At 44.8% G+C, this 16679-nt stretch overlaps 1 protein-coding gene across 4 annotated transcripts in view; it reads right to left on the minus strand.

Annotated features, from left to right (window-relative positions):
• The window catches only part of RAB3C (RAB3C, member RAS oncogene family), a 102226-nt gene extending 89067 nt beyond the window's left edge, over positions 1-13159 (minus strand). Inside the window, exons 1-2 of one of the 4 annotated variants that reach the window (XM_083703684.1) lie at positions 12881-13159; positions 3113-3340 (exon numbers count right to left, since the gene is read on the minus strand). In XM_083703684.1, the coding sequence (XP_083559810.1) occupies positions 3113-3340; positions 12881-12898 (246 nt within the window). In that variant the 5' untranslated portion in view covers positions 12899-13159. Of the gene's footprint in view, positions 1-3112; positions 3341-7526; positions 7773-11999; positions 12341-12880 lie in introns of those variants that run through there. The other 3 variants (XM_083703683.1, XM_083703682.1, XM_083703685.1) reach the window with 3 other exon arrangements.
• Between the last annotated feature and the right edge of the window lie 3520 nt (positions 13160-16679).

A 16679-nucleotide genomic window follows, 5' to 3' on the forward strand; every position in this document is an offset into this window, starting at 1 on the left:
TATATATTTTTTAATAATCTAACAGTTTGCTGCCCTTTCGTGGCATCCAGAATCCTTGAGGTGGCCACCTCACGAAGTAGCTGGTAGGCCTTGCTCTTCAGAGCTAGGAGAGCTAAGAGATGAAATTTCACTGTGAATGTGCCATCATTTCTGATAAAGAAGATAACAGGGAAGCCTCTGCTCAGGAAGAGCTCATGGATGTGTCCCTAGGCTAGGTCTTAAGAGTGTAACAACCAATATATTGGATCAGATCTGCAGTACTTCTGACCAGGGCCAACCTCAGACATTTTGCTGCCTGAGGCAAAGGACAAACTGATGCATCTTTTCCATCCAACAGCCAAATGCTAATAAGAATCACAGTTGAATCTACACCAGCGATGGTGGCAGGCTAGTTTAGGGAGCCCAGGAGTTCACAGGTCTCCCAACAGACAGGAAAGGAAAGGGAGGTTAAGTGGAACTGCTTGGTAGGTAAACTGCTGCTGTCCCTTCAGCTTCTGCTGCCAGAGGTGGTTGCCTGTCCAATGGTAGGGCCGGCCCTGAGTCCACCAGATATACTAGCCAGAAGCTCACAACCAGAAAATCAGAGAGAGAGTCTTCCCCGTTGGTTTGCTCCTAGCATCTGGCAGTCCAGGCCATGCTTGCCTCTAAGTTGGCCACTTACGTATCGCCACAAAAGGAGAAATGAATGCATTGTCAAAACAGAGGCTATGGGTTTGCATAAAAGCTGCAGATGTAGAAATAATGACTGTAATTTAAACAGAAAAGCAACACATCTCACCATAGCAGGGAAAATTATGTCCAGCTGAGCTGTGTGCCAGCTACAGCTTGCTGCTCAGGTGCTGCTGACAGGCAATGCTAAAAATCCTTGCTCTCCCCCTCCTATTTTTCTTTATCTTTACACCGAACTAGATAGTCCTCCCAACAGAGGACACTTTCCAACAGAGGATGCCTGATAGCCTCTCAAAGAGCCTGAATAGTAGAACAGATGGCCACCAAAGCTGTCTCTTTCCAACTTCATCTCCTCCCACAAATACAGTGGAACCTCGGTTTGTCAACTGAGGTGGAATGGGCGGTCAGCAATTTCAATCGAGAAAATGGAGAAACGCACCTCAGAAGCTGTTCGATTTCTGAGGCACGTTCGAAAACGGAAGCATTCACTTATGGGTTTTCGACGTTAGGGTTCTGAATCATTCAGCTTCCAAGACCTTGAAAACAGAGGTTCCACTGTACATCCTAAAACATCTCTACACCCCCTGTATGCTTGCAATTCTTTAAACCTAGGAACACAGAAGAACAGGGAAAGCTGCCTTCCTCTAAGTCAGGCCACTGGTGCAACCATCTCAGGATATACTCTGGCAGTGGTTCTCTGAGGCAGGGGTCTCTCAAAGCCCTATCTGGAGATACCAGGGATTGAACCTGGGACCTTTGGGATACAAAGCATATGCTCTCTCACTGCATTATGGTCCTTCTCCTATAAAGCTGTGATGAATGAATGAAAAGAAGGTATGTCTCTCCTCATAGTGGGCTATCACATGATCATATCCAACAATTCTGCAAATCTTAATTTCAGCAGCAACTAGTACAAATAGTGGGGAATGAGAACATATATTGTACTTTGAATAAACACACTTGCATGATATGCCAAGGAAATTACAGACCGTGAATTGTATCCAGTGCTACTCAGAGTAAACCCACCAAAAGGAATGAATTTGTTAGTCATGTCCATAAATTTCAGTGATCTACCCTGGGTAGGACAAAACATTGGATACAGTCCCCTTTCACTTACTAGTCCACACTTAGAACACAATTACAAAATCATCATCATCATCATCATCAAACATCCAAAGCAGTTGGATGAAAGCAATACAGTGGAAGGATACTATGATCTTGCAGACATGGGGCCTACACGCTTATAATAATGCAGCTGTCACTGCAAGTTATGCAATGAGGGGAACACGTTCAATTGATTTAAAATCAATTCACAGAGCAACTTTCACAAGATTCATATCTTATTTCATTAGCAGCCCTGGGGGTACTGCAGTCATATCATTTTACTTTAGCCTTAAGTGCAGCACAAAGTACGGAATGCAAAAACACTAAATCAAATATAGCAGTCAGAAGGGAAATTCATTTTGCAATGGCAAGACTTCTTGGGGAGACAGTCACCAAGTCTTGTCCCTGAAGACAGTGAGGTTTAGCATGTATAGGAAGACACTGGGGATCAGTTGACCTTCACTCACCACTAGTGCAAAGTTGACCCTCACTAGTTGTGCAAAGATTCATCTGCTGTGTGGAAATTCTCTTATCTCCCTCCCTCTCACTTGCTCCCAATGGCCATTGTTAAGACTCTTTTCTGGCGGCTTGCATGTTTCCCTTGGGAAGTAAACAACATCTTGCAAGAATGGTTTAATATTGGTGCCTTACCTTGGGGGTGCACAAAATTGCATAACAGCACTTTGGTGGGTGCAGAGAATAAGCCCTCCCTTTTCCTGGGTCTGGGGCCTTTCGAGGGCCACTCCTCCCATTAGATGAGGTGAGGCAGTCAATTTTAGGGTGCCATTAGAACGTAAGAAGCACCCTGCTGGATCAGATCAAAGTTCTACCTAGTCCAGCCTCCCGTTTCCCACAGTGGCCAGGGGCCCACACACAGATGATAAAGCGAGTTTGGCTTGGCTTGGCTTAATGCTGTCTTTTTGTCCTCTTGTCACCCATCTGAATCCCTGGCTGCTGTACCAAAATGTTTGGCAGCTGCTGCTTGAAGAGCTAGGCAGCTCAGCTGGAGAGGGAAATGTGCAGGTCAAGGAACCTGTTGCCAGCTGAGGGGAGGAGAGAGAGTGAGAGAAGGAGACAGAGAGAGAGAGAGAGAGAGAGAGAGGGAGGAAGGAAGGAAGGAAGGAAGGAAGGAAGGAAGGAAGGAAGGAAGGAAGAAGAGCAGCAGGAGAAGGGCATGGCAACACATTACGATTAAGCCAAGGTACCCACTTCAGATTTAACAATAAACCACAAACCATTATTTTTAAGAGTGCAAATATGGAGACCTGTCTATGATGGTCATTACACAAGCTTCTAAAGAAGAAAAAGATTTGTGTCCCCCCACCCCCATTTTTCTTACCCAAATCTGCAGCTTAATTCTTTTTTCGTTTTTGAAAACCGTCTTGACTTTGAAATCGATCCCAACGGTGCTGACAAAAGCCGAGGTAAAAGAATCGTCGGCATAACGGAACAAAAAAGAGGTTTTCCCAACGCTGCTGTTTCCAATGATGAGCAGTTTGAACATGTAATCAAAGTTCTGGTCTGATGTGTCCTTCTGGCCAAACCTGGCGTCTTGCGTAGAGGCCATCTGTAATAATTTTCAGAAAGGTGGTGTGGGGGAAGGGGAAGAAAGAGGGTTATTTTTTGTGATTTATCCTTTAGGTTCACATCATGTAAGTCCAAAGTGCTTACATTTAATTGAGCTCCTCAGTGTTGCATACCATAATATTAGAGGACAAATTTAATGAGGTCCTAAACTATTCCCCAACCCTCCTGGTAATCCAGCCATAAACTTAAGTGCTGACCAGTGCTGAAAATGTCTCCAAAAGAGCACCATCATGACTCACTTAGCACAGTATGAAACTAGCTCCCCATTCGCAGAAATGTTAAAGAATCTTCCCTCAAGTGGCAGCACTGCAGTCAAAATTAATAGCTGTGGAAAGCATTACAGGCCCTCGTAATTCAAGTCAGGGGAGGATGAAATGGAAAAGCACTTCAGGGGTTAAAAAAATAGGTAGGTTGGAAGGTAGGAAGCAAAATGGTTTTTTCTCATTAGCTTTGTGTTGCAAAACTAATCCAGTTTCAGGTCTATGGGTTAACTACTGGCCTTGCTGACAAACAGTGTTGCTTTTTAATAACACAGTGTTCTACAACATTTGTATCCTGTCCTTCCTCCAAGGATCCTGGGGACAGCTTACAACGATTTTCCTCCATGGCCACTGTGAAGTAGGTTAATTTGAGAGGTTGTGAGTGGCTGAAGCTCACCTAGTGGACTTTGTGGGTGAAAGAGGATTTGAATCCAAGATTTCCCCAGTCCTAGTCCAACATTCTGATGGTTAGGAAGTTAGACTACTACATTCCAACCACTACACAGTAATGCAATTATTTCAAATAATTTGCTGGTATCCTTTTTATTACCAAATCGTATCTCTGCAGCTCTATGTAGAACGGACATTGTGAAGGCTCAGGCTGCATGGCGGCTACAGTCCTGTGCACAATTACTTGGGAGGGGGGGAGTCCCACTGAACTCATTGAAGCTGACTTTCAAGTAGATGTGTACAAGGTCAGGTGCCAGAAAAATTCTTGACCTGGTCTTATGCTGTTTGGCATCTTCTTACCTCATTCTCTGGAGCCAGTATAGTGGCTGGAGTGATGGGTTCAGACATGGGAGACTTTTCAGTCTAATTTAAAACTAATTATTTCAGTCACAACAACACAACACTAGTTCTAATGTTGTCAGCAGGAAATTAAACTTGGTTCTATGGGCCGAACCCAGACTAAGTTAGTTGCACTTAGGCTGCCGTCCTAACCCCACTTACCCGGGGCTTAAGTTACATCAAGATTTAACTTGTTCCATCTATTTCAATGGAAACAATCAAGTCTGAGAATGTATTTCATCACAGCACACACTGTATTTTCTTGCATTACACTAAAATACAAATTATACAGGCTAAGCTAGGTACCAAGTGGTGTGGAGGGCACTTGCGGAGGAGATGTTGGAGTTGGATGTTTTTTCAAGGGTTCTCTCCAGCCTTTCAATTCTGCTTGAATGCATAATGGGCCTTATCCTCCTTTTAAAAGTACAGCTTGTCTGATAATATTTCATATAGAGGGTGGGGAGTTTGGATCCCTGGCTGGTGTTACGAGACAAATGAATTGAAGAGCACTTCAAAGAATGGAGTTGCAGTGTGTGTGTGTGTGTGTGTGTGTGTGTGTATAAAAAAATTATTCATGACAGTCTCTGATTCAGGAATTCCTGCTGCTATCACTACACGGAAGCAGACTCCCACTCATCTCTTTGATTAAACATAACCACTCCCATCTGAAGGCTTGCTATGCTTCCTTATACTTTTCCTCAATTACGAAAAGCCTGGTGTGTTCAGAGGCATCATAAAGGCCTCCCAGTCCCGTCACTTGGCAGTAACTGCCAATTTCATTTCCTTGTGCTATTCTTCTTACTAAAATCTTCCGCACATTATGGTCAGATGGAGAGGCAGAACTGAGTAGCCCCAATGAGTGGATGAGATGGTGGAAGGTGTGGTTTTAAAGGACAGCACAAAATTAGAGGGTGGAATGTAGAGAATGAGTGGAATGTGGTTATCTCTGAGTGTAAATTCTATAAGAAGGACTGGGAGGGGTGTACTAGATGCAGTATTACTCAGCAAGTGAATGAGAACATAGAGCCAAACAAGCCTGTAATTCTGAATGAGACAGGAAGAGTCCTCTACAGAATCATTCTGGGCTCCAAAAGTAATTTAGTACTGGGGACATACTATCCCCAGCTCTCCTGAACAAAATGCCTAGGGTGATCTTAAGGTAGAGTAGGCGGGGGGGGGGGAGCGGCATCCAAAGGAGAGCATCTTGTGGCAAACGGTAGCTTTAATTACCCTCATATTGACTGGGTAAAATATTCTGGTCACTACAAAAGGGTGACATTTCTAGATGCCCTAAAATGACTGTGCCCAAGAACAGTTGGTCATGGAACCAATCCAAGGGGAGATGATGGACTTGAGCTCAATCCTAAGAAGGCACCTCAGTTGTGTGTGAGATGTACATGTGAACCAAATGATGTCCAGTTCTGGGCACCACAGTTTAAGAAGGGTATTGACAAGTTGGAGCGTGTGTAGAGGAGGGTGACCATGATGATCAAGAGTCAGAACACCAAGCTTTATGAGGGAGTTGGGTATGTTTAGCCTGGATAAGAGGAGACTGAGAGAAGATATGATAGCCATCTTCAGATATTTAAAGAGCTGTCACATGGAAGATGGAGCAACCAATAGATTCAAGTTAAAAGGAGAGAGATGCCGATGGAACATCATATAAAAATTTCTGGCAGTAAGAGCTGTTTGACTACCTTGGAAGGTGATGGAATCCCCTTCACTGGAGGTTTTAAAACAGAGGCTGGGTGGCCATCTGTCAGAGATTCTTTAGCTTGGATTCCTGCATTGCAGGCAGTTGGACTAGTTGACACTTGGGGTCCCTTCCAAGTTTACAATTCCATGATTCTATGACAAAAAAGTCAGAGCATTCTGAATTAAGCTGAACACAGGACACATTGATTTTCGTTGCTCCATAAAAGGAATGAGGCCAGCACCTACCCCGCCCCTTGTAGGGTATTCCGTTAAAGGAATCAGGTGGTTGTGGATCCTGTCCAATGCCCTGCCGGTGGCTAGGGCCATGGCACAACCCCTGGTGACATCAGGGGAAGCTTCCAGTTGTATTTGCATCAACAAGCTCCTCCCACTGTTTGTTAACCTTCAAAGACCCCAGCTGCACAGTTGGGGTCAAATATAGGTTGTTTGACCCAATGCCTAAGCCAATACCACTCACATGCTGTAACCAATAAAAGTTGTGGCCTACTTTAGCCTGTTAACCTAAAATACATGTGGCCTTGTGTCTTATTTTACCACTACGCAGGTGGGGGGGGGGTCCTCAACTCACAAAAGGAATGACCAAGAGCCTGCTTTAAGCCACTAATTTTTCCTTTGAAGCCCCACTCTTATCTGCCCCACCACACCTGACATCATGTTTGGTGTAAAGTGTGGGGTGGGTGGATGTAGCTTCTCAAAACAGCCTGGTGTGCCAAGTTTCAGTTGTTCCCATCCCTGATACTGAAGAACAAGACTTTGCTGAAGAGGAATCATAGCTGCAAAGGTAAGCCATAGCTAATAACCTTTTAAGAATCCTTTAACAATGTCATTAAGTATGTGGATAAGCTGATCAAGTAAATATTGTGTACTTAGATTTTCAGAAAGCTTTTGAAAAAGTCTGTCACCAAAGACACATAAGTTTAGCAGTCATGAGATAAGAAAACAAGGCCAGTAACCTGGTAAAGAATAGGCAGCATAGTAGGAAGAAACGGATAGTTCTAGCAATGCCGGGATGAATTGAATTGAATTTTTTATTATTACAGTCACAGACCAGTTCCAGCTCACTTACAATATCAGGAAAATCATAAAACACATTGGGGGATGTATTAAAGGGGTTTGCCAAAGATCTGCATTGGGACAAGCACTTTTTAACTTGTTCTCAAATAGCCTGGAGCTAGGAGTGAACAGGGTGGGGGCCAAGTTTGCTGATGATATCAAGTTGTTCAGGGTGATTAAAACAAAAAGGAATTGTGAAAAGCTCCAAAAAGAACTCTCCCAGCCTGGTGAATGGGCATTAAAATGGAAAACATGATTCAATGTCAGCAAATTGAAAGGGATGCACTTTGGGGGTGAGGAATCCTAATCACATTTGCACTAATCAGGTCTGAATTGGTAGTGACTGACCGGGAAAGTCATCTTGGGATCACGGTGGATAGCTGGATGGAAATGTTGACTCAGTCTTTTGGATGCCACAAATAAGAAAGAGTATATGCTCTGTATCACACCATTAGTGATGGCTCTGTTGGATTCAGTTTTTCCCCCTCCTCTGGATTTTAATGTGTGCAGGGTCCATGTCAGATGTTTCATCTCCAAACAAAGAAGCCCCAACTACCCTCTAGGTAAACTTGGTTATGTGAGAGCAGTTAAGATGAGGGAATCTTTTCTGATTCCAGGGATTCTTTTATGACATCACAGATGGTTCTTTCTACCAACTACCATCACTTGGATTCCAGCCACATTTCAGCTCCCGGTAAATGAGCAATCTATTTCTGAATGATGACTCACCCTGCCCCTTTTCTGGGCATGGGATGGACACAATGGGGTGGGGTAGAAATCCTAAGCTCAACTTACCATCGATGGCCTGCATGTGCAAATGGACTGTCATACATCAAACACTACAGAAGGAGCTGCTCTGTCCCACACACAATGGTTTCCATGAAGGAAACTCACATGTTCATCTGAAAGTTGTCAAACCCAGTAAACACATGTATATGTAAATAGGCCTGTCATCAACCAGTGAAGAAAAGTCCTGGGAAAATAAGATCATATCCTCACTTTTCATTTAAAGCACAATATCACTTTCTCAGTTATGGCTTCTCCCAAAGCATCCTGGGAACTGTAGGTACTGAGAATTGTTACAGAACTACAATTCCCTGAGTTCCCTGAAAATAAATATTGGCTGTTCAACCACTCTGAGAACTGCAACTCAGTGAGAAGAGGGATCTTCTAACAACTCTCAACATCCTGGGTTCCTGGGATTCTTTGGGGGAAACCATGACTGCTAAAGTGGTATAACAGTGTATTAAATGTATGGTGTGGTTGTGACCTAAGACAGATTGTTTTCTATCTCTCAGATTCCCAGGTGCTTTGAACAGCCCATGTTGTGTCCTACCTATGGTGACACATTGCCGAGACAAGCGAAAGGGCTTTCTCAGTGGCCACACCTAAATTGTGGCATACTTGCCCCATGAAGCTGAAGGAGTTTGTTGCCTTCTGCCAAATAGCAAATAGGCTTTTTTTAATTATTATTCTGGCAGGCATTTGCCTTGCTGTGCAGAATACTGCATTCATCTGTTATGCCTCCCTTTATAGAATTTTGTTTGACGTGGTTTTTTTTTATTGCAAATTTAATTGTCGCAAGCCACCCTGAGTGATGTGTGTGCAATCAAAGGTGGGGTAAAATTCCTTCTGCTGAGGAAAAGAAAGGAAATGTTGTTTCCAGAGAAAACGAGGGCAGGCAAAGGATCAGTGCAGTCTGAGTCAGCTAATAAGGCCAGAAGTGAAGGAATCTGAAACGATGGGAAATAGAACCCAGCCAGTCTTTGGGATTTGGGCACTTCCTGACATTGGCTTTCCCCATCTGACTGCACTGCTTTGGCAGGTGTTTAACACTAACTGCGTGAATGGGGAATCCATTCCACTAGCATGTACATTGGTTGGGAAATCCACTGTAGTGTAGTGGTTAGAGTGTGAGGCTAGGAACTGGAAGGCCTGGGTTCAAATCCCCACTGAGCCACAAAGCTTACTGGGTGACCTTGGGCCAGTCACTCACACTCAGTCTCTTACACCACAGGATTCTTGAGAGGATAAAATGCAGGAGAGGAAAGATGTCACCCTGAGCTTCTTGAAGGAAAGGTGGGGTATAAATGATATAAACAGGTATTTTCAATTTAATTCCACAAGCCATATACATCTATGGAACAGAGAATTGATTGTCTCTGTAACAAAAAGCATTTTGGGGGGGCAGGGATAGTAGGCAACTAAGGTTGCAGTCTTATATTCACTTACCTGGAAATAAGCCCCAGTGAAATAAATTGTGCTTATATCTGAGTAGACACGCATAGGATCCCACAGTCAAAGCTTCTTTTCACTAACAAATTAAAATGAGTCTAAGGAGATAACTAGTTTAACTAATCCTACAGCCTCTTCTGCAAAGTCTGCAACACTCAGTCAGAAAAGAAAATCCATCAGAAACTTCCAAACCACCAGAGAACAAAAGAATGGAACCTGGAATTGCTTAAAGGTTTATTCAGAATTATTCTAGATATATTCAGCAGGAGGGAGGGGGAGGACGAAGCATTTTTATTTGTGGACTTTAAATGCTAATCTGAAGTACTCTGCTTGATTGCATTTTCATATCTCAGAGAATCCTTGATGCTCTATAATTATAATTATGGAAGAGACATGGAAAAAAATACATTATTAGTCCACCTCAATGCTGCCGCCCCTCACAGATTTGTTTTTGACAGCTTTGCTGCTACCTTTACATATATATATAATTAGCTCTTTTGCTGCTTAGGGAAGGGGGGGCAAAGCAGATATTTCCATCTTGAAATGTCAGATTAAGATTATAACATCCATACATAATATCCAAACAGAATAGATGATAAGGCAATGCAAAATTAAATATTTCAGCCCAATTTTTTTTATCTGTACTACCTTACAACCACAGTTCTGTTTGTACAAACCTACACAGCCCTATCTTATACTTTGTTACTCAGAAGTAAGTTCAGTTGAATTCAATATGACCTACATTCAAGTAACAGTGTATGGTTGCAGTCCTGCTGCCCTATCCTATGCCTGGTTCCCAAAATAAGTCCAACTGAGTTTATCGAGTCTTATTCCTAAGTAAGTTTTCTCAATAGACAAAACCTGCATAACTAATCCTGCAGCAAACTCACCTTTAATTCTGATTAAAAAGATCTTTACTCTTTCAACAAATAAGCAAGGTTTCTAGTTTTGTCAGGACACAGGATGAAATGTTTAAAATACAATGATATAGCAGAGATAATGGGATGTCAGCATGTAGCATAATATGGGCTAGTGATTCGGACGAGATGGTTATTCACCTTTCATAATCAAGCACGCCCAACCATTTACAGAGGTGCTGTATAAGGGAACACTGAGAATTTGATATATTTTTTTAAGATTTCACTTTTTTTGCAATTGGAAAGAATAAATGTTAAAACCTGCATTACAGAAGGGGGAAACACACTTGCTAAATCAATGTATTGTAAAAACCCAACAGCTCAGAATGAAAGTGTGAAGATCTGGTGGCCAAATTTCTAATACCAAAATGATGGATGTTTATCAGTGTGAGTATTGTAGAGTTGCCATTCAAATGACGGTTGTAATAATGATAATTTAGTATAACCCAACAAATGGGAGTAAATTATTATGACTTGATACAAAATGCATACCTTTGTACATTACAAACACCTGGACTTTATTTTGTTTCTTCAGTCTGGATAGTAAGAGCTTCCACATAAAAGCATCTTCAAGAGTGATACTCTCAGTTTCTTCTGAGCTACGTATCATTCTTTGTTCCAGAATGACAATATTCCCATAACTGCTATTTTCCCCTTCTAAGACTCATTACATATTAACTTATTATTATTGCTACTATTTTCTTACCTTGATGTGCCTGTGATCAGAGACTCATTGCTTTCAAAACTTACACTATGCAAAAGAATTTAGGGATCACAGGTTTACATGATCCCTCAGGCAAAATATATATCACATCATCAAAAGCAACTTAACAGAAGATCTAACATTAAGGCTTCAATTGGGTACCTAACTTTTGAGTAAATCTGCACAGGACTGCACTGTTAGCTAGCATGAAGAACAAACCTGCGTATCTTTACTCATGAGTAAGTCCTGCTATGCTCAGTGTAGGAAGGATTACACCCTAGTAAATGTGTTTAGGATTGCACCCCTAATGCTGGAGATTTAGTGTGCTCTTAAGAAAATAACCCATCATACAAAACCGCAATAACAGAAACCCATTTCCCCCTGGTGTTAATATGCTAATACCAGGGGGGAATGGGCTTATGTTGGGTTGCTGCTGCTTCTTCTTTTCTTTTCACGAAATCTCCAACATTACGGCTGCAATCCTTAACATGCTCTGTGTGCTCTGCTGTCGCCCTGGATCTTTAACACTCACCCTCTTGGAAGAGGAAATGGTGTTGTCAGGGGAAAGGCGTTTGCTAGCTGGCTTGGATTCACTCAGTAAGCGATGCTTGAGTTGACGCCTCGCCTTTCCTCCCTGCCCAGTGAAGGCACAACCAAGATCCGTGTGACCAGAGATTTATTTTGGGGTGTGTGTCTGAGTGTGTGTTAAATAACAACATATGACAATCTGTGCCTAGTGCAGCACCCCTCCCTCTTCGAAAGAAACAACAACCCATCTAAAGATGACCAGCAGCGATCGCACAACAACCGAGTGACTTTAAGAGAGGGGCGCGCGCTCTGCCTGTCTCTCGTGCGCGTACCCGTATCTCACCCCCCCCCCCCGGTAGCCACTACCCTTTCCCTGAGAGCGCGCGCAGAGTTCGGCCAGGCTTGCTCGCGGTTCCCCTTCGGTCTGTTGTCACTCACCTGCACAGGAGCTTCGTGCCTCATGGTTCAGCCGCGCGCCCTGTCCTTTCCCCTCGGCCACTGGGGTCTCACAGGCAAGCGGGAGAAGCAGCAGCAGCAGACGAAGCAGCAGCAGTCGTGGCCAACCCCGTCTACACGCCACGCACACAAGCACAGAGAGACACACGCGCCCGGCGCGTCAGCAGCAGTAGCAGCAACAACACGCTCGCCTCGCAGCCCAGCAGACAATTCAGCACCGCGGAGCTGTCCACCCGGCCTCTCCTGCCGCGCCTTGGCCCAGCGCCCCTCGCGGCGGCCAGTGGGAGTTGTAGTGCCAGCCGCCGCGCGTCCCAGGCCCGGGTCCAATGGGAAGCGGAGGGAGCCAGGACTACAAGTCCCAGGGAGCCTCGCTTCCGCCGCCGCCTCCCGGAGCTCCACCCCCTCCCTCGAGGAGGCGGCTCCATGGAAACGGGGCGCAGGGAGGGAGGGCGGCTCTGCGGCCGCGAATTTGCGCGCTGTTGGGCGAAAGTTTCTGCGCTTTCTCTAGGCGATGCTAGGAGAACCCAGAGAAGGCAAATAGGCAAGAAATGCAATTCCCACCCCACAAACAGAGACAGGAGAAAATGCAAAGCCCGCCTCGCCCATTTAAAGCCACCTTTCCCTTGTTTTAACTACTGTTTCTCAAAGAAAAGGGAAGCGGGCAGCTTCATTCATATATATCCTGGTGTCGCGGTTGGAACTCATTTGCTAGGACGGCAGAGAGCGAGAGATCAGGCCGGTTGGGTGTTTTGCTTTGGACTCCATACTGGCGAGTCCTTTTCGTTAAAGGCGAAGAAGCTTGTCAGCTGCTTTCAAGGAAGTATTTGAAAAGAGGGGCGTGGAGGAGCCCACAGCGCTCTTACCTTGCCGTAGATTTCCATCGAGATCTCGCCCAGGCTACGTAGCACCAGCCGGAGAAAGAGACACGTCCACACCCAGAGAGCGGGAGAGGGAGACCCTCGTGGGGGAAGCGACGGCCCCTGAGACGGCTGGTGGCGTTGGGAGGCCAGGCGGAGAGCGCGCTCGCTTTGCCTTCTTCCCCCGCCCCGCCCCACCGCCCGGCAGGTGGAGGAAGCGTTATTAAGCGATGCCCAACGCAGAGCTGAGTTTCCTAGCAGCGCTATTAACACGCGCGCGCGATCCGCCTGAGTATCCCTTTGGGCACTTTTGGAAATTTCGCATTAATTAACTCTGATCCAGAAGAACAGCAGGTGAAGGAGGCCGAGGGAGGAGCGTGGCGCGCGTGTGTGGCAGAAGCAACCAAGTTATATAAAATGCCTAGCAAAACAAAGCAGTGCAACAGAGACGAGGCTGGCGAATTAATTAAGCCCGTCTCTGGCTGATCTGGTTGCAAAGCAGGCTTGGAAGTCAGTCTCGTGGCTGGGTTTTCTGGGACCCGTTAGACAAGCGGTAGGAAGACATTGTAGGGGGTTGGACTAGATGATCCTTGGGGGACCTTCCAACCCTACAATTCTATTTTTCTATATTCCATGTTGAAAACATTTTTGTGGTGGATACCTATCTAGACAGCTGGAGGGCTTATATTTCTTTATCTGGTTAACAAGAGGTATGCATTGATGGTTACTGTTTCTGTAATACGAACTGATAGTGGGTATTTTTGTTGGTATTAGTATTATTTAGATTTTTTTTTGTTTTTATTGTCCCCATCATTTTTCTTCCACCTTCCTTTGATAAATTTAATACTGGTAATGGTAATAATGCACCTGTTTAGTCTTGATTGACTGCAAATCCCTAGCATATGTCCTAGCGTATGTTCACTGTTTGTTGAAGGATGCTCACCTGCCACTCACTCTTTGTATACTGAATGTGTTGGGCTAGAGATGGCATAGAGAAAAGTGTGTGAGTGAAAGATACAGGCAGGGTCACAGGTGTATATACTGGTCAACACTCACATAGAAAAAAACAAGTTCTGTGTAAAATAGGCAGCAATTCTCCTCCTATGCATGCAAGCTATGCTGTAAGATAAGAGAAACCGAAGCTGGAACAGGAATGGCACCTGGCACTAGGCTGGCTTCCTTTACCATCATGGGTGGGTGAGCTGGATTTTTTTTAAAAAACGAGTTCTTCTTTAAAGGGGTTCTGCTTTGTCATTTCTAAGGCTGGTGCTCTCAAAACTGTGATACCATGCTTTCTGATAGTTATGAGCCAGCCAAGGGGAGGGGAGAACCATCTGCATAAGAAATTCTGGAGATCCTTTACCAACCAGAATTGGTGCTAGCAGGTGAAATGGACCAGTGGTGTGACAGCCGTTTCTTCTAATGACAAACTCAAGTTGCTCTGTGCCAATCTGCTTTGGAACAGGTTGTTAGCCTTTTTGGGGGAGGGGGGCTTTTAACTCTTCAGGGTCCACACGCCAGGGATGAGTGTGTGGCTCTCATGCCCCCCTACTCAGCTGATCCATGCATATTGAGTTATTGTCCCTACCCTGGCTCATCAAATGATCAATCTGATGAGCAGGGAGGTGGAAACTGGCATCTCCATGCTGCTGGTCTACATGGAGAGGTTTAAACCCAAATTGGACCGTTAGGGGTGGGAATCATGCACAGCATGGAGAAAATGGAACCCAGGGTCATGCAACAAAGCTTAGTGGTGGATGATTGGGGAGAGATTAAAGGAAGGACTTCCTCACACAGAACACAGTTAAACTCTGGGATTTGTTTGCACAAGACATAATGATAGCCACCTGTTATGTACTGAGTGTAATAGGATCCAAAATGCAGCAGTATGATAGGTCTGCAGGAGCCACCCAATCCAGCTCCAGGTGGAAGTGAATCCACAACCTGATTGGCCTATAGGAGAATCCCGGAACTAGCCAATCACGTGTAGCCCATTGTGTAAATAATGTATATAAAGCAAATATTGTGGGGGAACTTCCATTTCCTCCTTACCACTATGAGCTGAATAAAGAGCATGAAATCCACTCTCAACTCAGAGTATATTTCACCACCAAAAAAGCAGCTTAACTAAAATCATGGAGGATGAGGCTGTTAGAGGGAGAGTGTTATTGTGCTTGCAGGCTTCCGATTGGCAACTGGTTGGCCATGTGAGAAGGAGATACTACACTAGGTGGGCCTTTGGTCTGATCCAGACTTCAGCATTTTGTCACAGCTTCCATGTGCTACTTCCATTCTGCTCATGGGCTCATCTTCGAAGAGCTATGTGGGATAGCTAACCCACTCCAAGGCAAAGGAAGATGTTTTTCACAGGATGAAAAGTCACCCCACAAGTACCAGATGTTAATTCTGGAATCACTCCAGGCTCTACCAGAGCAGCTCCTTCCAGTCCACTACCCTGGAAAAGGGTGCCAGAATAGGCTGCAAATGTCAAAAATAGATAGATGTTGTGATGTCTGCCTTGTGTTCTTCCGTGCACAGAAACCAGTGTGTTACTTGTGACAGCCTCACTGCAATTCCCCTCCCCTTTTACTCCCTAGCTTAAATTGCATTCCCCTCAGGGAACAAAACTAAAAGGTTTTAGTTGTTGACAAGACCATCATACGGCTTCTTCTTTTTTTACCCCCGTTCAGATGACACTCTATCAGTGTGTTATTATCTGCAGCAATGACATGGAAAATAGCTTGAAAGATGACAGCTGGGATTTGCTAGAGACCAAGACTATGAGCCTAGAGCACAAGGCTTTGAGAGCAAGCAAAATGTTTTCTTCTAGCGCCATGTTGAAATGCCTTGCCTTCATATTGTTCAAAGAACTGCATTTGGGGACTGTTTAAGGGGCATGGGGCTGGGGAAAAGTATGAAAAGGTATTGAGGGCATAAATCTTCATTTTGATAGACCAAGCATTGTGTAATTTAACCCATTGTTCACATTACATCAAGACGTAAGAGTCATTCTTATCTGGCCATCTATTCTCAAGATCAACACATAAATCCTAGTAGGTGTTCCTTATAATCCTGGCTCACCGAAGCAGGAAGTAAGGTGCCAGCTCTGCTCTACAACTGGCTGTAACACTTTGGAATATAGGTGGAAGGTCACATGTGGCAATGCTTCCCCACCGGGGAGAAAGGAAATCGCTGCACTTACAAAACTAGAACATGCAGGGCTGAGGCAGGTGCCTTGAGGGGTGGAAGCCCCAAGGGGAGGAACCTCTACAGGCGACCCACCCACCCTGCTGCCTCCTCTGCTGGCAGAAAAGCGGTGGTGGCAACAGCTTCCAGCAATATGAGAGCCAGTGTGGTGTAGTGGTTAAGAGCGGTAGTCTCGTAATCTGGGGAACCGGGTTCGCGTCTCTGCTCCTCCACATGCAGCTGCTGGGTGACCTTGGGCTAGTCACACTTCTCTGAAGTCTCTCAGCCCCACTCACCTCACAGAGTGTTTGTTGTGGGGGAGGAAGGGAAAGGAGAACGTTAGCTGCTTTGAGACTCCTTAAAGGGAGTGAAAGGCAGGATATCAAATCCAAACAACAACAACTCCTCCTCCTCCTCCTCCTCTTCTTCTTCTTCTTCTTCTTCTTCTTCTTCTTCTTCTTCAACAATATCTCATGTGATCTTGCTGAAATCTCACAAGATCTTGTGCACTCTGTGGGCGTGACCACACAACCCAGGTAAAAGAGGCTTGGGGGGGGCAGGGGCTGCTTCTGCGGCAAAGCCGCACCTCCCTATTTTACTTCTGATGGTGAATGTGATG

This window comes from Podarcis gaigeae, assembly GCF_964106915.1.
Source record: "Podarcis gaigeae genome assembly, chromosome: 11".
Classification (NCBI taxonomy): domain Eukaryota; kingdom Metazoa; phylum Chordata; class Lepidosauria; order Squamata; family Lacertidae; genus Podarcis; species Podarcis gaigeae.